Source organism: Schistocerca piceifrons, chromosome 3 (assembly GCF_021461385.2).
Source record: "Schistocerca piceifrons isolate TAMUIC-IGC-003096 chromosome 3, iqSchPice1.1, whole genome shotgun sequence".
In the NCBI taxonomy this organism is placed as follows: domain Eukaryota; kingdom Metazoa; phylum Arthropoda; class Insecta; order Orthoptera; family Acrididae; genus Schistocerca; species Schistocerca piceifrons.
The window spans coordinates 618,705,173-618,726,898 of record NC_060140.1 but is presented as its reverse complement, the minus strand read 5'-3'; the positions used below and the strand labels follow the sequence as shown (position 1 = coordinate 618,726,898).

General features: G+C 43.2%; 1 protein-coding gene across 1 annotated transcript in view; it reads left to right on the top strand.

Moving 5' to 3' along the window:
* LOC124787608 (venom carboxylesterase-6-like) overlaps positions 1 to 21,726 on the top strand; it is a 152,074-nt gene that overhangs the window by 51,075 nt on the left and 79,273 nt on the right. The window contains exons 4-5 of the mRNA XM_047254359.1: positions 3,595 to 3,780; positions 17,614 to 17,807. Coding sequence (XP_047110315.1) covers positions 3,595 to 3,780; positions 17,614 to 17,807 — 380 coding nt within the window. The remainder of the gene's footprint in view (positions 1 to 3,594; positions 3,781 to 17,613; positions 17,808 to 21,726) is intronic.

The following is a 21,726-nucleotide window of genomic DNA, read 5'->3' as shown; positions in this document are numbered from 1 at the left end:
ACTCCAAAAGAAAACAATATCTAGACAAGAGCGCTCTAGCAGAAGATATGCCAGTTGTTTCAATCTTACATGCTCACGTGATCTGGCAACAGGTACAATAACATGGCAGTTCACTGTTTAATATGGAACAACTACACTGAGTAAACAACACACCACATTCAGGAACAGCCGAAATGTTGTAACAGGAACATGGACTTAATAATCACTAATCGCTCTAGCATGACTAGCACCGTATGTACAGAAAATTAAATCTGCTCTCTCCTATGTACCGAACAATCCTAAAGACATAAGTGGAACTCTTTCCCTTGAATAAATTACCTAATTTTTCTGAAACTGTAACCGTTTTTTGTCTGTATATATACATCGCCCTTCCCGATTTCCATCCCATCCGGATAACTGCAGCGTGGTGCATCGCCTTTTATTAGTTTTTTTGTTTTTTACAGTGTATCTGTAGACGGCAAAGTCTTAAGCGGTACAGCACAAAAATCTGTATCACCACGTACACTATTTGTATATTTTCAAAACACGGTCACAATAATAATAAAAATTATCAGAGAAATTAAAAAGCTTTGAAAATTTTTCTGAATATTAAGCGCTCAATTCAACAGCCATTGTACTCTCAAGAGTGGCACTGGTTATATGCTTACATTTTTCCATGTTTTAGATAACTGCTCACAGTAATTACGTTACGCATAGTCAGGATGAAGCAGACTCTCACATGGATGTTAATCCATAGTTTACTTTTAATGAGCAACAGCATTAAACTATTACTGTTCGTCATGAAACATAGAAGTTGTAAATTATGCAGCTCGTTAGATATGTTAGTGTTGGTGCAACAGATTATACACAGAAATTCCAATTTGAGAACCTGAATACACAGGCAGTTAACTGTAGTCGGAAGTGTCACTTGAGCATGTAGCCTCATCACCTTTTACAGGTCAGACGTATTGCAGAAATGACTTTGGAATTGAAAGATATGCTTTAATGAAACCATACTATAGGAATTGAAGCTATCATGAAAAATCTACAAATGCTTTGTAATAGCAACAAAAGACCGATGCTGAAGAACGCCCACACATCTCACAAGATACTCGCTACTTTTTGAATGATTTCTGCATCTCACTACGTGTTTCATTTTGTTCTGAGTTTCGTTGCTCCGTTATCGAAATAAAAAAAATATTTTGATGAACTAAGTATTCTACACACCTGGAAATTGAAATAAGAACACCGTGAATTCATTGTCCCAGGAAGGGGAAACTTTATTGACGCATTCCTGGGGTCAGATACATCACATGATCACACTGACAGAACCACAGGCACATAGACACAGGCAACAGAGCATGCACAATGTCGGCACTAGTACAGTGTATATCCACCTTTCGCAGCAATGCAGGCTGCTATTCTCCCATGGAGACGATCGTAGAGATGCTGGATGTAGTCCTGTGGAACGGCTTGCCATGCCATTTCCACCTGGCGCCTCAGTTGGACCAGCGTTCGTGCTGGACGTGCAGACCGCGTGAGACGACGCTTCATCCAGTCCTAAACATGCTCAATGGGGGACAGATCCGGAGATCTTGCTGGCCAGGGTAGTTGACTTACACCTTCTAGAGCACGTTGGGTAGCACGGGATACATGCGGACGTGCATTGTCCTGTTGGAACAGCAAGTTCCCTTGCCGGTCTAGGAATGGTAGAACGATGGGTTCGATGACGGTTTGGATGTACCGTGCACTATTCAGTGTCCCCTCGACGATCACCAGTGATGTACGGCCAGTGTAGGAGATCGTTCCCCACACCATGATGCCGGGTGTTGGCCCTGTGTGCCTCGGTCGTATGCAGTCCTGATTGTGGCGCTCACCTGCACGGCGCCAAACACGCATACGACCATCATTGGCACCAAGGCAGAAGCGACTCTCATCGCTGAAGACGACACGTCTCCATTCGTCCCTCCATTCACGCCTGTCGCGACACCACTGGAGGCGGGCTGCACGATGTTGGGGCGTGAGCGGAAGACGGCCTAACGGTGTGCGGGACCGTAGCCCAGCTTCATGGAGATGGTTGCGAATGGTCCTCGCCGATACCCCAGGAGCAACAGTGTTCCTAATTTGCTGGGAAGTGGCGGTGCGGTCCCCTACGGCACTGCGTAGGATCCTACGGTCTTGGCGTGCATCCGTGCGTCGCTGCGGTCCGGTCCCAGGTCAACGGGCACGTGCACCTTCCGCCGACCACTGGCGACAACATCGATGTACTGTGGAGACCTCACGCCCCACGTGTTGAGCAATTCGGCGGTACGTCCACCCGGCCTCCCGCATGCCCACTATACGCCCTCGCTCAAAGTCCGTCAACTGCTCATACGGTTCACGTCCACGCTGTCGCGGCATGCTACCAGTGTTAAAGACTGCGATGGAGCTCCGTATGCCACGGCAAACTGGCTGACACTGACGGCGGCGGTGCACAAATGCTGCGCAGCTAGCGCCATTCGACGGCCAACACCGCGGTTCCTGGTGTGTCCGCTGTGCCGTGCGTGTGATCATTGCTTGTACAGCCCTCTCGCAGTGTCCGGAGCAAGTATGGTGGGTCTGACACACCGGTGTCAATGTGTTCTTTTTTCCATTTCCAGGAGTGTAATTTAATGAATATTGCTCTAAATATAAGAATTTATTGGTATAAAAGAGTTTGGCTTTTGAGAACATCTTTCACATGAAAATTCGGTTTATGTGGATGAGATAGATGCAAACTTTGTAAACGTCACTACAGATTTTCGGATTTAGGTTATGACATGTTCGATATGCCTACCATCATTGTCGATGATGCGGCGCAGACGAATGGCGAAACCCTGCATGCCCAGCTAGAGTGTCGGAACGTCGACGCTTTCGATGACTTCCTGAATGGCTGTTTTCAGGTCAGCAATGGTTTTGGGGTTACTGCTGTACACTTTGTCGTTGATACAACCCCACGAAAAGGAGTCACATGTGACCAGATCCAGGGCGAATCGAGGCCCATGCCAGTGACCTCTGGGTACCCCATAGCCATAATGCGGTTCCCAAAGTGCTCCTCCAGGACATCAAACACTCTCCTGCTTCGATTGGGTCGAGCTCCGTCTTGAATGAACCACATATTGTCGAAATCAGGGTAACTTTGGATAATGGAGATGAAATCATCTTCCAGAATCTTCACGTACCTTTCGGTATTCACCGTGCCATCAAGAAATATAGTACCGATTATTCCGTGACTGGACACTGCACACCACACATTCACCTGTTGAAGGTGAAGAGACTTCTCAATCGTCGCAAAATGCGGATTCTCAGTTCCCAAATGCACCAATTTTGCTTATTGACGAGCCCACCCAAATGTAAGTGCGCGTCGTCGCTAAAACAAACCACACATGACATACTAATCCCCGTAATGCCCTGATGGCAAGACTGCAGTTTGAACGCCCTAATACACACCGTTCAGAAGTTAAGATGATTTTATTTCATACAGTTCAATAATTGTGACCCTGTATACTGGTTGTGTTACACAATGCATGTGAACGTACTGATAGTGTGTCGTATATAGTGGTCTATGTGCTGTGTGTACCACTGTACGCTTTGAAGGTCTCTTGAGCACGGAGGACGAGGCCTCTCCAGGGAACTACGCCCTAAAGGACCAGGTGGCAGCCCTGAGGTGGGTCAAGGACAACATCGCGGCGTTTGGCGGCGACCCCGGCAACGTGACCATCTTCGGACAAAGCGCGGGAGGCGCGAGCGTGCACTACCACATGCTGTCGCCTCTTTCCAGAGGTGAGTTATTTCACGAAGAGGCTATGTACTGTAATGGTCCAAACGTCTTCATTTGTGTACGTTAATGAGGACTGGGAACAACATTTAACAGTAGCGATGGTAAAAAAAATCACTATTTAAAAAAAAAGCTTTCGGAGGAAATCGACTTAAACTTAAAACACCAAATGTATTCACAGTTGCGAATATGGACCGATCAGCTGTATAATGGAAAGACGACAGTGAAAATCTATGCTAGACTGGGACTAGAAACCGGATTTCCCGCCTATCGCGCGCGGTCGCCCTGCCGTTGTATATCCGAGCATGCCTCACGGCCAGACCCAGACAATGTCTCTAAAATCTGCACTCGTACATCCATGGTACATATTCCTGTACAGGGGAGACATTTTAAATGAAAGTCGCTTGCCCGTTGTTCGCGGATAAATGTGAAATTTCAGTGGCTGTGCTGTTCGGAACTACAGTGCAAAGTTTCTTCGGACAAGCACGCATGTCCGAAGGATGACTCACTGCGGCAACTGCAGCCATTATGAAATACATGACATGTATTTACAATTGCGAGTATGAACAACCATCAGCTGCACAATGGAATGATGACAATGCAAATTTGTGCCGGACTCGTACCCGGCTTACCCGTCTGACGCGAGCCTGTGTTGTTCAGTAATCTGATGCAAGTTCCTTGGGACAGGTCTGCAATTTCGAATCCGCCCGTCGACACCGGGCAAGCGACTTTCAGTTAACATGTCTCCCCTGTACATGAATACACATAACGTATGCATGAGTGGTCCGGCAGTGAATCGTACTCGGATAGCCAAATGCGAAGGCTACCGCTCCCGATATGCGGCAAATGCCGGTCCGGCACAACTTTTCCTTGTTATCATTCCATTCTACAACTCATGGTAGTCCATATTCGCAGCTGCGAATACATTTTGTGTACAACTATGTAATGGTGTAGTTTAGGTAACCACGTCTCACAGCCTGAGACCAATCAACATGGTGGGCCCTCGTTTTTAAGTAATCGGCTGCGAAAATAACTTTGTTAAAATGACACTGCAGCACAACGATTAAGTTGATCTATTAGTATATGGGCTCGAGTCCTATCATGTGCTATTTTTTGACGACGTAGCGTAACAGATAAGGTGGTAGGCTGCAGTTCGTGGGTTCGAATTCCATCAGGTGTTATTTCTTACATTTTATGAATGACTGCGATCATTGTTTTGATATAAGTAATTGGTTTAAATATATATATGCTTTTATAATACTTTGCTGTGTCATTTTAGTCATCGTATTAGTTTTTTATTTGCTCGCATTTTTTCTTCTTTTCTTTCTTTTATCCATTTGGAATCCTCGTCCATATGATTGTACTATTTTTGTTAATTTAACGTGATTTATGAACGTTTGAAAATACCGATATACCGGCTAAAAACGAACGAGGAAATAATTTATTGGTATTGCCTGTGCAATACAGTTCGAAGTTTATTTTCCATCACAGGATGTATATTTTCTGGATTGCTAATCGTCATATAAACCTTTAAAACAAAAATTCTTGTCGAACCTTTTATGAAGTAAGCTAATGACAATTTAAATGAAAGAATATTTTATAAATAGAAAGTCAAGCAAAATGAGTAATAGGGATGACTATTGCAAAACAGACAAATATGAAATAACCGAGAAGGACAAATTAAATCGAAGTAGGTATAAGCATAACTAAACTCTGATGGACAAAGATTCCAAATGAAGAGAGAATAAAAGAAAGAAAAAATGGAAACATATAAAAATTAGGATAGTCAAAAGTGACGCGGCAGAGGATTAGAAATGAAAACCTGTACATTTAAACGAATTAATTGAAACAATTGAAGAATTCAGTTGTTTCGACAAAGATGTAAAAGAAAATAATAGCACACGACAGGATTCAAAGCCACAACCTAGAGCATACCAGCCAGATAATTACAATAGCACTCTCTACTTCGATTTATACTGCATTTTCGTATTAAATATTTCAAAGCAGGGTTCCATACACAACGTCACACAGCACTGTTCGCGCTGATAACGTAACTCCTTCCGAAATGCTTTCCCACTTTCTTTGATTTTGAGGAACAAACACAACATACACAGGAGGCATATTTTTTGCTTGTGGGTGGTAGATGTTCCAGGAAATGTCACTGTGTCAGTCAACCTACAGGCCCGTTTCGATTATTTGGATCTGTTGGCAAGATTGGTAATGAAATCTGTTATTGTCGTTTCCCTGGTCTGAAATGAACTGGGTAACCAAAATGCATTTGATACTCCTAGTAAAAGCAAATGAAGAACAGTTTCGCAACCAACAAGTCGGTCCCGCTCCTGGGGACATGTTCGTGTCAGTCGGTTAAACATTCCATGTGGAGATGTACCGTATGGCTTCCTTACAACTGAACAGAAGTACATACGCTCTCACTTGAAAAAAAAATGGTACTAAGAACCCACTTACGACGCTGTTGTTGTTATTGTTAAATGGCAGTAGATGACCGACTATACTGATCCATACGTTAGTTTCACTACGTTCTGCAGTTAGATCTATTGTCTACTGGAAATAAGCTAGGCAATTTTTGTTAACTATTTTACTTCCTTAACGAAACTTATTTTTGTTCTTCTATAAACTATAGCCGGCCGCAGTGGCCGAGCGGCTCTAGGCGCTACAGTCTGGAACCGCGCGACCGCTACGGTCGCAGGTTCGAATCCTGCTTCGGGCATAGATGTGTGTGATGTCCTTAGGTTAGTTAGGTTTAAGTAGTTCTAAGTTCTAGGGGACTGATGACCTCAGAAGTTAAGTCCCATAGTGCTCAGAACCATTTGAACCATTTGAACCTATAAAATATGTTTCCTTCTCCGATGTTAGGAATATTGGCGTCGCATAAGTTCAAAAATGGCTCTGAGCACTATGGGACTCAACTGCTGAGGTTATTAGTCCCCTAGAACTTAGAACTAGGTAAACCTAACTAACCTAAGGACATCACAAACATCCATGCCCGAGGCAGGATTCGAACCTGCGACCGTAGCGGTCTTGCGGTTCCAGACTGCAGCGCCTTTAACCGCACGGCCACTTCGGCCGGCCGCGTCGCATAAGTCCACCAGATGAGTTTACAGCATGCACCTAGCAACATGTTCCGTTAACGCTCTTGTCTCCATTTCCACATAAATCAGGCATTTACTGGCGGGAACATCTGAAACAGCGGGTATATGGTTACGCCAGGACTTTTCTCCGCTGCGGCATTATTTGTTTTAGAAAATACCACTGTGAGCAAATGGTCAGCTATTCTGCATCCACCATGGATGTTTATGTGACCATTACAAAACAAATATTTCCGAAGAACCCCTTAAATCATGATTTCCAAAACTCAGCACTCGTCCAGAAATAATCAGAAGCACTAACTGCCATCGGATATAAGAATTAATGCATTTATTTTAATAATAGGGATCCTGAAACTGTGTATCTCTTAACATGTAATAATTTGCTGCAAACATTTTGAAAAAATATTTTTACAAAACTTTATTTTAATGCCGTTAATGGTAATAACATCAGTTCTTGTTCGGAGCAGCGTAATCAGATGTTAAGTAGCGACGATGCCTTGCACTCTAGTTTTGCTACGTAGAACCTACAGGATGACAAATTCAGACGGTTCACCATTCTTCAAACACACCCTGAGTTCAAAGCATCCACCTTTCCGTGAAAACAACTGATCTGCTGCCTGCATGAATCTTTGAATCTTAAGCAAGAAAATTAAAACTTTGTGCCGGTTAGGCACTCGAACCTCAGATACCTTGTCAAGGCTACCTCACCCTGCACTTGAAGGTACTAAAAGGGACACACTTTGCTAACATACACGAAGATTTATAAAGCGCATTTACCATCGTAAGACTTCATCGCATCTTGAGAAGCGTCCACTGATCACTGGTAACTTTTTCAGTCGTCAATCTAACTCACTTCCGGATTACATATATACATTTTTAAGATAAAGAACATAACCTTAATGTCACTGGTGCATTTAGGTTATTCAACAATCTTTAGATAGCTTTAAGACAACAGTACAGCAATGAGGAACCAATGTCAGTTTGTAAAGATAGCACAGATCATGTATGGAGCAGCTTCATAGTGCGATGGACGACATGTCATGGGACGAGGAAACAGTGGCACCGCTTGTTCATTGAAGAATGCTTGTACATTCTTCGTCAGTGACCTGCCGCAAAAGGGGACATACGGATGAAGGAATGTGGGCTCTGAAGCCTCAGTGACGGGCCACTTATTATTCAGGTTGCTCTAAAAATGCAGAAGTCAACATCGTCCAATTTTTTCAGTGATGCTCTATATCGTCATACTTGGTGTTTGCTCGCTGAATAGTGATACGCAGGCTGCTACATAGTGGTCACCATCGTAACGTCTTCCGTGTACTCTGTCGTCACTGGAGAATAGGTTAAAGTAGAAGCAGAATTTCAACGCTAAATTTTGCCAATCTGCACGCCACTGACGTCTTTCACTTAACCGTGGTGCTCTGAAACATCATTGCATTCCGCACAATGGAAACTGACTTATTGGTTCCGGTTCATCCAGCAGCAGATGGCACCGATGCATCGTGGCAAGACAAGATCCACTCTGACTCCAGCGCTCCAGAGTAAAGCCAACAATGGTTCACTGGGACCATATGAAATTCACTGGTTCCTAATAAAAATCATTCTCGTAGCATATGCCCTGTGCGAGCAAAAATGTAACGTTGCTTCAATCGATTTCCTGATGAATCATGAGTCTACTTTGCTCGAACACTCTCGCATGGTCATGTTGCATTCGTTCACATCGACATCGTATACTAGTCCTTGCCAAAATTTCCACAGCTTTTGACTGTTATTTAGTGAGAGTTTGAAGTAACGCTGACCCTCCTGCCATATGCACGGTCTGATCAAAGGCATTTCGTTCGTTATGAGTCACTGTTTTCGCCAGTAGATAGACCACATTATTGGTATTCCGTGTAAGGGAAATGGCACGTCTTAGTTTATCTGATAAAGGAGTTGTGGATTTTCTGAATTTTGGAGACATTATCGATGCTGTAGGTAGTGAACATGATTTGGACGACAAAGGAGTCTAAGAAGGCGACTTCAGTACAGTGTATTCAGGCACAGAACTGTAAAATGGTTGCGAAACAGTTTCTTCACTTGCTGTCACTAGGAGTATCAAACGCATTTTGGTTATACAGTTCATTTTAGACTAAGAAAATGGCAATAACTGATTTCATTACCAATCTTGGCAACAGTTCCACATAATCGAAATGGACCTGTAAATTGACTGACACAGCGACATTTCCTGCATCATCTACCACCCATAAGCAAAAAGTATGCCTCCTGTGTACGTTATGTTTGTTCTTCAAAATCAAAGAAAGTGGGAAAACATTACGGAAGGAGTCACGTTATCTGCGCGAACAGTGCTGTGTGGCTTTGTGTATGGAACCCTGTTTTAAAATATTTAATACGAAAATGCAGTATAAATCAAAGTAGAAAGTGCTATTGTAATGAAATACGATGTTCAGCACTGATCATTAAGTATTTAAGAACTCATGTACTCAACCTATATGAATGTATGGCTTTTTAAATTTTATTGAAACAGTGTCATGTGTAATAACAAAATTTGTCCATGTTATACCAGACATATATTGTTCATCGATGTATATTAAAGAAGACAAAATGGGTTTAAAATAGTGTTAATTTTGTACTTATATGTTTGATATTTTCCAAGACATGAATTTTAGAAAATAGCTCAAATTGCCTTGATTCTGTGGACATAGACATGTTCTGGGGCCGGTAGTGAGAGTGTTAAACGAATATGAGATATACAGTACTATACTTTATTCGTGCTATCTGGTGTAATAGATTTTCATTAAAGTTTACTATTAATGCAAATGATATTAATGTTTAAATCAATCTGGGAATTGGAGTCGTTACGAAAGTACAGGTTCTAACGTCGCTAAATGAAATAATAATTATTAATCATGGAATGTTACCCACCTCCAGATAGGATACCAATAGACAATACACTATTAATCCCAAATAATCCATACAATGGATGCTCAGTATTGATCTTTTACAGAATGTTCATAAAATATTTCATAAATCAGGATTGAGGTACTAATTAAGATAACACACACGTACTTCTGTTAACATTTTTATTTAATCTAGAATATTACACAATCGTACCTTCTCCGCCGGCCGTTGTGACCGAGCGGTTCTAGGCGCTTCAGTCCAGAACCGCGCTGCTACTGAGGTCGCAGGTTCGAATTCTGCCTCGGGCATGGATGTGTGTTGTGTCCTTAGGTTAGTTAGGTTTAAGTAGTTCTAAGTCTAGGGGACTGATGACCGCAGATGTTAAGTTCCATAGTGCTCAGAGCCATTTCAACGATTTGTAGCTTCTCCTCAGAAGTAGGCACTCGGTAGTGAACGCAAAAGAGATCAATCACACGTGAGATAAAGAACGAGGATTCACCTTCAATGATTTCACGTTTTATGACTTCGTGATAAGCAATGAGGTGAATTGAGTATAGCACGGAATCCCTATATTCCATTAAATTTCAGACATTTTCGAATCATATACTCCGAGCAAATAAACACTCAATCGCAAAGCGTGGGCTCGTAAACGTGATCTTACAGGAGTCGACGTTCTAACTCGTCCCAGAGATGTTCCATTAAGCTCGGGTTGGTACTCTGAGCAAGCCAGTCCTTTTCAAAAGTTTCATTGCCCACAAACCATTGCCGCACATTTTCTTTATGGTACTGTACACTGTCATTCTGATACAATCATAGTCTCCGAACCGCTCCTCTAGTGCAAGCAGAACACAGTGGCATAAAATGTATTGATATCCTTAACCGCAATAACGAGACTACAACGAAAGCACGAAAAATAGCCCCACACCATAGCGCCATCTCCTCCGTACTTCACTACTGGCGACACATATACGAGGGGCGTTTGAAAAGTCGGTGCAAAAATAAAAACTATTTACATGTTTGGGGTAAACCTTTTTTTATTTTTCGACATGGTCTCCTTTTAGACTTATAAACTTCGTCCAACGCTGTTCTAATTTGTTGATCCCTTCCGAATAATAGGAATTGTCCAAGTTTGCAAAATAGCTATTAGTTGCTGCAAACACCTCCTCGTTTGAATAAAATCTTTGTCCTGCCAGCCATTTCTTCAAATTGGGGAACAGATAGGCATCCAAGGAAGTCAATTCTGGAGAGTAGGGGGGGATGTGAAACGAATTGAAATCCTATTTCCATTAATTTTGCGACCTGAACTGCTGAGGTGTGTGCTGGTGCAGTGTCGTGATGGAAAAGGACTCTTTTGCGGTCCAATCACCGACGTTTTTCTTGCAGCTCGGTTTTCAAACAGTCTAACAACGATGAATAATATGCACCTGTAATAGTTTTACCTTTTCCAGATAGTCGATGAGGATTATCCCTTGAAAATCCCAAAAGACAGTCGCCTTAACCTTTCCAGCCGAAGGAATGGTCTTCGCCTTTTTTGGTGCAGCTTCTCCCTTGGTAACCCATTGTTTAGATTGTTGTTTGGTCTCAGGAGTATAGTAATGTATCCATGTTTCATCCACAGTGACGAAACTACGCTTAATGTTCTGCGGATTCTTCCTGAACACCTGAAAACCATCCTTGCAACACTTCACACGATTCTGTTTTTGGTCAAGCGTGAGAAATCGCGGAACCCATCTTGCGGATAGTTTTCTCATGTCCCATTGTGTATGCAAACTATTATGTACCCATTCATCCGAGATGCCCACAGCAAGAGCAATCTCACGCACCTTAACTCTTCTGTCATGCATCACCATATCATGGATTTTACCAATGATTTCTGGAGTCCTAACTTCCACAGGACATCCAGAACGTTCAGTATCACTGGTGCCCATATGGCCACTCCGAAAATTTTAAAACGACTTGTAAACTGGTATAATCAAAGGTTCAGAGTCACTGTAATGTTTATCAAGCTTCTCTTTAGAAGCTGAAAACTGTATAAACCGAACCGAACTGAATAGATCTGCTACCCAGAACCCACGCCTACGCCATGAGAAGACACGTTTGGACGAGCTGGCATGCTGTAGGCGGAGACACTTCAGGAGCTCCTGTAAGAACTGGTCTTTAACTACAAGTCGCACGACGACTTTAATTTAAAAAAAAATAGGGTGCAGCGTGATTCATCACTCCAGATCACTTCCTTTCCGTCATTCATTGTACAGTGGTGGCGCTCCTTGCACTACCTCAAGCGCCACTTACCACTGACTTCACAAATGTGTGGCTTACGTGGAGCTGTTCAACTATTGTGAACCATTCTGTTTAACTCACTACGAACAGTAACTGTGCTAGAAGGATTGCTCCTAGTGCACAGGATCTGAAGAGTGACTTTTTTCCGTTGCTTTAACGCGACTTTTACAATCGCTTCCGCAAAGCTCGACGGTTTGTACCCGTCAGTACTCGAGATCTGCCTGGCCTTCCTTTACCTGTAGTTGTTACTTCGCGTTACCTGTTCAGTGACATCAGTAGTCGAACTGGGACGTTTTAGAGGGATCTAAAAGTTTCTAAAGATCTGTTACGCAGGTGACATCCAATGATTAGTCCACAATCGAAGTCGCCACATTATTACACTCGCAGGTGCGTCTCTCGCGACATCTAGTGATCTGTGCCGCACTGCACAGGGATAGCCGGATACTTTTGAACAGATATTCCGTGGAAGAATACTGACTAGCACAAATGTACTCACATTCTTGTTATGCTAATGACTTCTGCCTTGTACTCAGCTCTGCACATTCTTCTTCAGAGCCCAATTCTCGAGAATGACAACAGAAATAGTAGAAGTACCCAATGCGGAGTGACCGCCTGGGAACGATTCAGTACCATGTTATCTAGCCAGAGGTCTGCAGACATACATCGGAAACTTTGATGTGGATTTTCGAGGACGTAAGTTACCGTTGTGTCTTGATGACTTATGCTTGAACCTTAACATGAAAAAATTCTGCCTACAGGCGAACTTATGCTCTGGAACCCAGGGAAACTTCTTACGGTGAAGTTCCAGGGAAACTATGCAGAATGTGAACTTAAGTCACTGAAGTCAGCATTCTCTTAAGGTCATGAATATGGCTGCAGCCTTTCCATATGGAGCGTAACATGCAAGGTTGTTCTAACGCAAGTTAGGGACACGAGCTGATCTTCAGGACGTCATTCCCTGCAGACACTTTTCTATCAGTGCAGTTTTGAGTGATCAGGCATTGCTTTCAGTGTAACATACATATGCATCTCAAGAAAGGCGAACAAGCCGTTGGAGTACATCATCACTATACAGTTGTCACTAGCACCTCCAAGAAACACGTGGAAGGGTTTACGTGCAGCCACACAAACGAAAATACTTGCGCCGTTATACTGGTCATTTTCACAGAATTTTGAAGCTGTAACACGCACCATGATGCAGCAAATGTACACAGAACCAGATATAATCTAAACTGCAGCTCATAGTTGTAAGACGATATGGTCTCCCGACCTTCATTGCTTACATATTCCGCCTTCACAATCATATTCCGCACATCAAGACGCTTCATTCGAACCCAAACTCGATAAGATAAAGTCAGTGTTGTATGAATTCATGTAAACGATGTGCAATTGACAAGTGAGCACACCGTGGTTGAAATACTCGAGGCTGGCGTGCGCTCATACATTCCAGACACGACGGTCACAGAGGCTTTTAGTTCAGGAGAGAGGCCGCACAGCGGAACGTGAGGCCCTTCAGAGGACTACCCAGCCCATGTCAGCCGGTGACCGCCCGTGTAGCGGACAGCGTGGGCCCGAGTGAAAGGGGGGTAATAACCCTGTGTTCGGCTTAAAAGCAAATTCCGCTACATTGTGTGAGAGTGGACAGCCTACACATTCTTTACATATAGCACACAGTTTCACAGATTTTTCACAAGGAGACAGCAAACGCCAAACGCCAAAGCTACAAGTTTCCAGATTGGTCGCCTTAAACGAAACGTCATTCTTCCGTTTTAGAAGAGCAATGCTGATTGGCAGACGATATCTCTGACGCCTTGAGCTGAAGGAATAACGGAAGAGACCAAAAGATATACCCCTTCACGTCTGGCGAGGAGAGGCGGTTCCGTTGTCGCTCTTGGAGCGAGAACACATAACGAGAGCATGCGCGCTCGTACGTGTACTCGAAAGAGCGAGGAACAAGTCTCTCCTCAGTACTTCACTGGGAGAGCACATCTGTCGAGAGCAAATCTAAGGGCTGCTCTGTATCGATTCTTTGCGATTAAGCATTGTTCACTGTGTTTACTGAGACACTTATTGTGCGGTGTGAAAGAACAGAGTTATAGTTAAACGCCTGCAAGTGAACACTGAGTGGCATCACGGTGGACTGGTTATCTGACCCGTGTACCACGCCAATAGTTAGACTAGGGGCGAATAGGAATCCTTGACTTCATCAAGGCGTAGGGAGAGTTTGATTGGCGAAGGTCAATCCAGATAGAACGAGAGTTATCTTATTTGTCAGCAGCGAGCGGCGCAGACAGCAGTCATCGCAGATTACGGTATTGTGCGCTACAGCTACTGCGAGCCCCATATTTCCTCCACAACAGTACACTTCACTGCATTTCACACGCGACAGCTTCGACCATACCTAGCAACATTCTAAAGGATAATTATTCAAATTGAGTAGGCGCACCTCTCAGACATTCTGCCAAGTTAGCAACCATCTTAAACTTTGTGTAGAAATTTAATTAGCGAATCCTATCCTTGAAAGGTAACTTCACATTCCGAAAATAACCAGGATATAACTTGATCAGTTCATAACTAAAAGTGTCATTGTGATTTCTCAGAATTTTTGCAAAATAAATAATAACTTTCGTTAGTTTCATGTTTTTCTTACACTAACTAGCACTACTCCAGTACCCAAGTATCCCACTAGTTACATAAGAAATTTTGTGAATTTTTGTGTCATCTCCTTACAGCGGACGACTCCAGAAGATATTTATTGCTGAAAGTTTTTCAGGTATTGCTCTTTAGAACGTTAGGAGCGTCCGTCTGACTTCTGTAGTAGTGTGGGGGTGGAAATGGCATCTTGCAGGAGCCACAGGGTAAAGGGTACATCTCAGATTAATCCGTTGTGCAGAATAACAGAATAACAGATCCACCCCACGTGCTCAGATAGTCATGATGCCTTCGTGCCTTCGTGATCGGAGCGTAGTGAGAATCCTCTGGAGTAGACGACGCATGGCTTGACGGGAGAGTCCGCAGCTCGTGATCGTGCGGTAGCGTTCTCGCTTCCCGCGCCCGGGTTCCCGGGTTCGATTCCCGGCGGGGTCAGGGATTTTCTCTGCCTCGTGATGACTGGGTGTTGTATGATGTCCTTAGGTTAGTTAGGTTTAAGTAGTTCTAAGTTCTAGGGGACTGATGACCATAGATGTTAAGTCCCATAGTGCTCAGAGCCATTTGAACCATTTTTGACGGGAGATTGGGAGCCACGAGGCTGCTGCTATCGGTGTAGACCGTGGTTCTCGCTGGACATCGTCTAGTTCACAAGGCCACAATGTTGGTGGTGCATTAAAACACGTGGTCAACCTTGATTAAACGCCCGGTTATAGTGTCCTCTTGCTCTCCTGGAACATTTTCCGTAACCAGCTCACTTCCAACTCCTGCCCGTGTCAAACGCATAGTCCGACCTTTAATATGCTAATTATCCAGTCGCATTCTTTAAAACTCATCCATTGTCCAATCTTGTTTCATTGCGACCCAGGCAATTTGTGTAAAAAGTTCTCAACAAGTTGTGAAAAACCACACTATGAAAGGTCTCAATCCATATGGATTATATTAAATACAATAAAGGTCACCATGATGTAATTAGGTTTTTTTATAAATACAATTTTTCCGTTTATATAAATGTTTATGTGATTCAATTACATGTGCATCTCAGAGCGCCTTGATTACTAAGGTGTACTTGTCGAGATAACGTCTGGGATATCCAACCATGCAGTAAAGGAAACAAAAGAAAAATTCGTAGTAGCTATTAAAATCCATGGAGAAGAAATAAAAACTTTGTAGTTCGCTGATGACATTGTATTTCTATCAGAGACAGCAAAGGACTTGGAAGAGCAGTTCCACGGAATGGACAGTGTCTTGAAAGGAGGATATAAGATGAACATCAACAAAAACAAAACGAGGATAATGGAATGTAGTCGAATTAAGTCTGGTGACACTGAGGAAATGAGATTAGGAAATGAGACACTTAAAGTAGTAAATGAGTTTTGCTATTTGGGAAGCAAAATAACTGATGATGGTCGAAGTAGAGAGGATATAAAATGTGGATTGGCAATGGCAAGGAAAGCGTTTCTGAAGAAGGGAAATTTGTTAACATCGAATATAGATTTAAGTGTCAGGAAGTCGTTTCTGAAAGTATTTGTATGGAGTGTAGCCAAGTATGGAAGGGAAACGTGGACGATAAATAGGTTGGACAAGAAGAGAATAGAAGTTTTCGAAATGTGGTGCTACAGAAGAATGCTAAAGATTAGATAGGTGGATCACATAACTAATGAGAAGGTATTGAATCGGACTGGGGAGAAGAGAAATTTGTGGCACAACTTGACCATAAGAAGGGATTGGTTGGTAGGACATGTTCTGAGGCATGAAGGGATCATCAATTTAGTATTGGAAGGCAGCGTGGAGGATAAAAATCGTAGAGGGAGACCAATAGATGAATACACTAAGCAGATTCAGAAGGATGTAGGTTGCAGTAGGTACTGGGAGATGAAGAACCTTGCACAGGATAGAGTAGCGTGGAGAGCTACATCAAACCAGTCTCTGGACTGAAGACAACAACAAAAATCCAACTATCTCATCCCAGAAAATATCATAATTGGAGTCATTAGCTTGGAGTAGCTCTGGGTGTATTATCTGTTGTCAACTACAACGGTACGCTAAGGTAGACAGAGACTAAAGGGAAAAAAAAAAAACGAAATACTCCATTACCGATGTGCTACATGCAACATAAGCATTCATCCAAAACTGTATTCACTGGGTACGAGAAAAGAAAGTGCACCGTCCTCTGCCATCGAACAAATTCTCAAGAAGAAAACAAGAAAATGTAGGAACAGAAGAAATTTAGAATTTATCATCCCGTCGGCATCGAGGCAACAGAGCACTCCTTCAACAAGCCTAGGATGGAGAAGAGAAACGTTCAGGACATAAGAAAGGATTTCAACATCACGTGGCCTAGGAAAATCGGAGTAAACCTAAATGGAACTGCTCGAACAGGCAACTGACAAGCGCTCTTCCCGAATACATTGTCTTGACCTCTATGGTAACTCACTTCCTACCGTGTGGAGAACAAATATTATTTGCTAGACATTTAGCATCTAATTACATAGGCTGTTCAGCAGGGTTCTGTGCTTTAGTTTGCCAAAGGATATAAGATACGCATGGAAACAAGCTATGAACACGACAGGGTGTTTGAGAGCTGGTCAGATCATTAAATAACCAGTCTAGCTGCAAATGTAACTAGTGTAAAAATGACAAAGGTGATCCAACCTCATAGGCAAATGCTGCATCAGCTAATAATCAGTGCATATGAAAAGATTTCAGTCATCAGATCCTGGCTTGGTGATTTTAGGGTGCTGTTTCACTGGCTGGTCTCGGTTACTGTTTTCGGTTATAATATTTGACTATGGCATTTATGGACCGATTTTGTTACTTTTGTATCTCTCCATCATCCACGTAATGTACAACGTGAGGAAGATTCCTTATAAAAAATATTCTTTTCCTTCCGTGTTCTCGTTACAGGCCTATTCCATCGTGCTATATCCCAGAGTGGTGTGGCAGTAGCACCGTGGGCACTGCCCACGCCAGGCGCAGCAGAAAAGGCACGAAGGGTGGCAGCCCTGCTGGGATGTCCCACGGCGCCGAGTCCAGCGCTGGTAGACTGCCTCAGGGGCGTCGACGCTTACAAGCTCATTGAGACCGAAAAACACTTTTTGGTAAGAGTTTACTTCTTTTAGCGCCTAAAGTCAACATCTGAGCAACATTACGCACAGCTCACCAGATCTTTACAGTCACCAATCCAATAAACTGCTGGTCCCAAGTTTGCATACAAAACGTCGGTAATAGGTTCTTCCATGTACTGTACCAACCGTTTAATGCGTGGCAAAAGTTGTTGTCCACGGACTACTCAAATATTATGGATTATACAGGGTGGTCCATTGATCGTGACCGGGCCAAATATCTCACGAAATAAGCGCCAAACGAAAAACCTACAAAGAACGAAACTTGTCTAGTTTGAAGGGGGAAACCAGATGGCGCTATGGTTGGCGCTGCCATAGGTCAAACGGATGTCAATTGCGTTTTTCAAAATAGGAACCCCCATTTTTTATTACATATTCGTGTAGTGCGTAAAGAAATATGAATGTTTTAGTTGGACCACTTTTTTCGCTTTGTGATAGAGGGCGCAGTATTAGTCACAAACATATGGCTCACAGTTTCAGACGAACAGTTGGTAAAAGGTAGTTTTTTTTTTAAATTAAAATACAGAATGTAGGTACCTTTGAACATTTTATTTCGGTTGTTCCAATGTGATACATGTACCGGTTCCTTTGTGAACTTATCATTTCTGAGAACGCATGCCGTTACAGCGTGATTACCTGTAAATACTATATTAATGCAATAAATGCTCAAAATAATGTCCGTCAACCTCGATGCATTTGGCAATACTTGTAAGGACATTCCTCTCAACAGCGAGTAGTTCGCCTTCCGTAATGGTCGCACATGCATTGGCAATGCGCTGACGATTGTTGTGAGGCGTTGTTGGCGGTTCACGATAGCAAATATCCTTCAACATTCTATGTGCCGGACATCCATTATGTTGGAAGTACATCGCCATTCTGTCATGTAGTGAAATATAATGTAGTAACATCGGTAGAACATTACGTAGGAAATCAGCAGACATCGCACCATTTAGAATGCCATCGATAAAATGGGGGCCAATTATCCTTCCTCCCACAATGCCGCACCATACATTAACCCGCCAAGGCCGCTGATGTTCCACTTGTCGAAGCCATCGTGGATTTTCCGTTGTCCAATAGTGCACATTATGCCGGTTGACGTTACCGCTGTTGGTGAATGGCGCTTCGTCGCTAAATAGAGCGTGTGCAAAAAATCTGTCATCGTCCCGTAATTTCTCTTGTGCCCAGTGGCAGAACTGTACACGACATTCAAAGTCGTCGCCATGCAATTCCTGGTGCATATTAATGTGGTACGGGTGCAATCGATTTTGATGTAGCATTCTCAACACTGACGTTTTTGAGATTCCCGATTCTCGCGCAATTTGTCTGCTACTGATGTGCGGATTAGCCACGACAGCATCTAAAACACCTACTTGGGCATCATCATTTGTTGCAGGTCCTAGTTGACGCTTCACATATGGCTGAAAACTTCCTGTTTCCTTAAATAACGTAACTATTCGGCTAACGGTCCGGACACTTGGGTGATGTCGTCCAGGATCCCGAGCAGCATACATACCACACGCCCCTTGGGCATTTTGATCACAATAGCCATACATCAACACGATATCGACCTTTTCCCCAATTGGTAAACGGTCCATTTTAACACGGGTAATGTATCACGTAGCAAATACCGTCCGCACTGGCGGAATGTTACGTGATACCACGTACTATTACAGCGCCATCTAACACAAAGCGAAAAAGTGGTCCAACTAAATCATTCATATTTCTTTACGTACTACACGTATATGTAATAAAAAATGGGGGTTCCTGTTTCAAAAACGCAGTTGATATCCGTTTGACCTATGGCAGCACCGTCTAACAGGCCAACCATAGCGCCATCTGGTTTCCCCCTTCAAGCTAGACGAGTTTCGTTCCTTGTAGTTTTTTGTTTGATGCTTGTTTCGTGAGATATTTGGCCCGGTCACTATCAGTGGACCACCCTGTATTGTTTGTGGGCACAGAGCTGAAACCCGACGAAATCCGAAAAGTGCCGATTAGAGATGATACGCAACCAATATACCGACCAGATCCTCAAAAGAAATTCATTATGATGCAAAAAACAAATGTAGTTTTACAGCTATGTTGGTATTGGGTCAGAACAACTGTTACACTGAAAAGTATCTTATTCGTTAGGGAAAAGATCAACCATCAACCAAACTTTGCGGTTACGAACGTTGCCCACATACACTGGCTACCTGTGATGGTTCCCGTACCGGTCACAGGCTCTTCACAGCACAGTACCGCCTCTATCTGAGTTGTACCACCAGGAGTAGACGTAAGTAGCAGACCTTGGACTGAAAGCTCTTCAACATTGTTGTGAAACAGGTAAAATGATCACCTGACCCTACAACGTATTGTTCCTTTGTTAAGTAACGACGCTGTCCTGTCCACTGCAATTGTCGCTAACAGTGCCATTAGGTCAAGGTCAGCTTAATTGTAGGTGGTCTGGAGCGACACTCTGCTTCTAAGTGCAATTTTGGTGTGGCAAGGACTACTCACTCCTAGTCGTCTAGCGGTTGTATCAGCATCCTTGTTCCATTTTCGATAGGGTCTAATTACAATGACACTTATTTCCAGCGTTCCGTCAAAAATTATGTAGATCATTCGTTTGCACATCCTCTGTGTGCTGAGTCGACATCGTAGGGACCTGTAAAACTGTATACGCTGCCCACAACGTGGCGTAACCGTATCTACTCCCACCACAGTTACTTGGTGGTTGTTTAGTACGAACAGACTGTTATAACAAAACATTGACGTTTTCTCCCTAATTAAAAAGGCATGTGGTACTTCCATAGAATGCTTATGCTCTTCTGTTGGTCCAGTACACCTACTAGAATAGATGATTATTCAGACTGGCGGGTCTGATTCCTGCTTTGGCACCATATGCCAAACTGGTAAGAAGTTTCAGTATGTAAGTAGGCTGTTTAGGTTTTTATGTTGGCAACGCCACGTAGCGCTCTGTAGGAAAATCACTGGCTGTGCTGTGTGCAGTCTGTGGTTGGTTGGCATTGTTGGAATATTCGCTATTGCAGTGTTGGGCAGTTGGATGTGAACAGCGTGTAGCGTCGCGCAGTTGGAGGTGATCCGCGAGCAGTGGTGGATGTGGGGACAGAGATGCCAGAGTTTTGAGAGCGGACGATATGGACGTGTGTCCGCCAGAAAAAGGAAATTTGTAAAGATGGATGTCATGAATTACTAAGGTAAATACATTGTTTGTTCTCTACGAAAATTTTTCATTTGCTAACTATGCCTAACAGTAGTTAGTGCCTTCAGCAGTTAGAATCTTTTATTTAGCTGGCAGTATTGGCGCTTGCAGTATTGCAATAGTTCGAATAACGAAGATTCATGAAAGGTATAGGTTATTGTTAGTCAGGGCCATTCTTTTGTAGGTATTATTGAAAGGCAGATTGCGTTGCGCTAAAAATATGTGCCAGTTAAGTGAAGATCAGAATAAGTAATGAGAGAAATGTTGAGTACGTTCAGTTTTTCTCAGCTGCCTCTGTATCAAATAACGTAAAAGGTTTACTAGCACAGTCATTTATAATTTTTCTAAGGGGACGTTTCAAGTAGAACTACAGTGCGGAGTGAAAATGCGTCCTGGAAACTTTAAAGTAGGCAGTTTACGCTAATTAGGAACCACACTTGCCGGCCGGGGTGGCCGAGCGGTTCTAGGCGCTACAGTCTGGACCCGTGCGCCCGAAACGGTCGCAGGTTCGAATCCTGCCTCGGGCATGGATGTGTGTGATGTCCTTAGATTAGTTAGGTTTAAGTAGTTCTAAGTTCTAGGGGACTGATGACCTTAGAAGTGAAGTCCCATAGTGCTCAGAGACATTTGATCCACACTTCTGACACATACGGTGGTTCAGTATTTTCTTTCATTATCTGCGCTACCAAATCT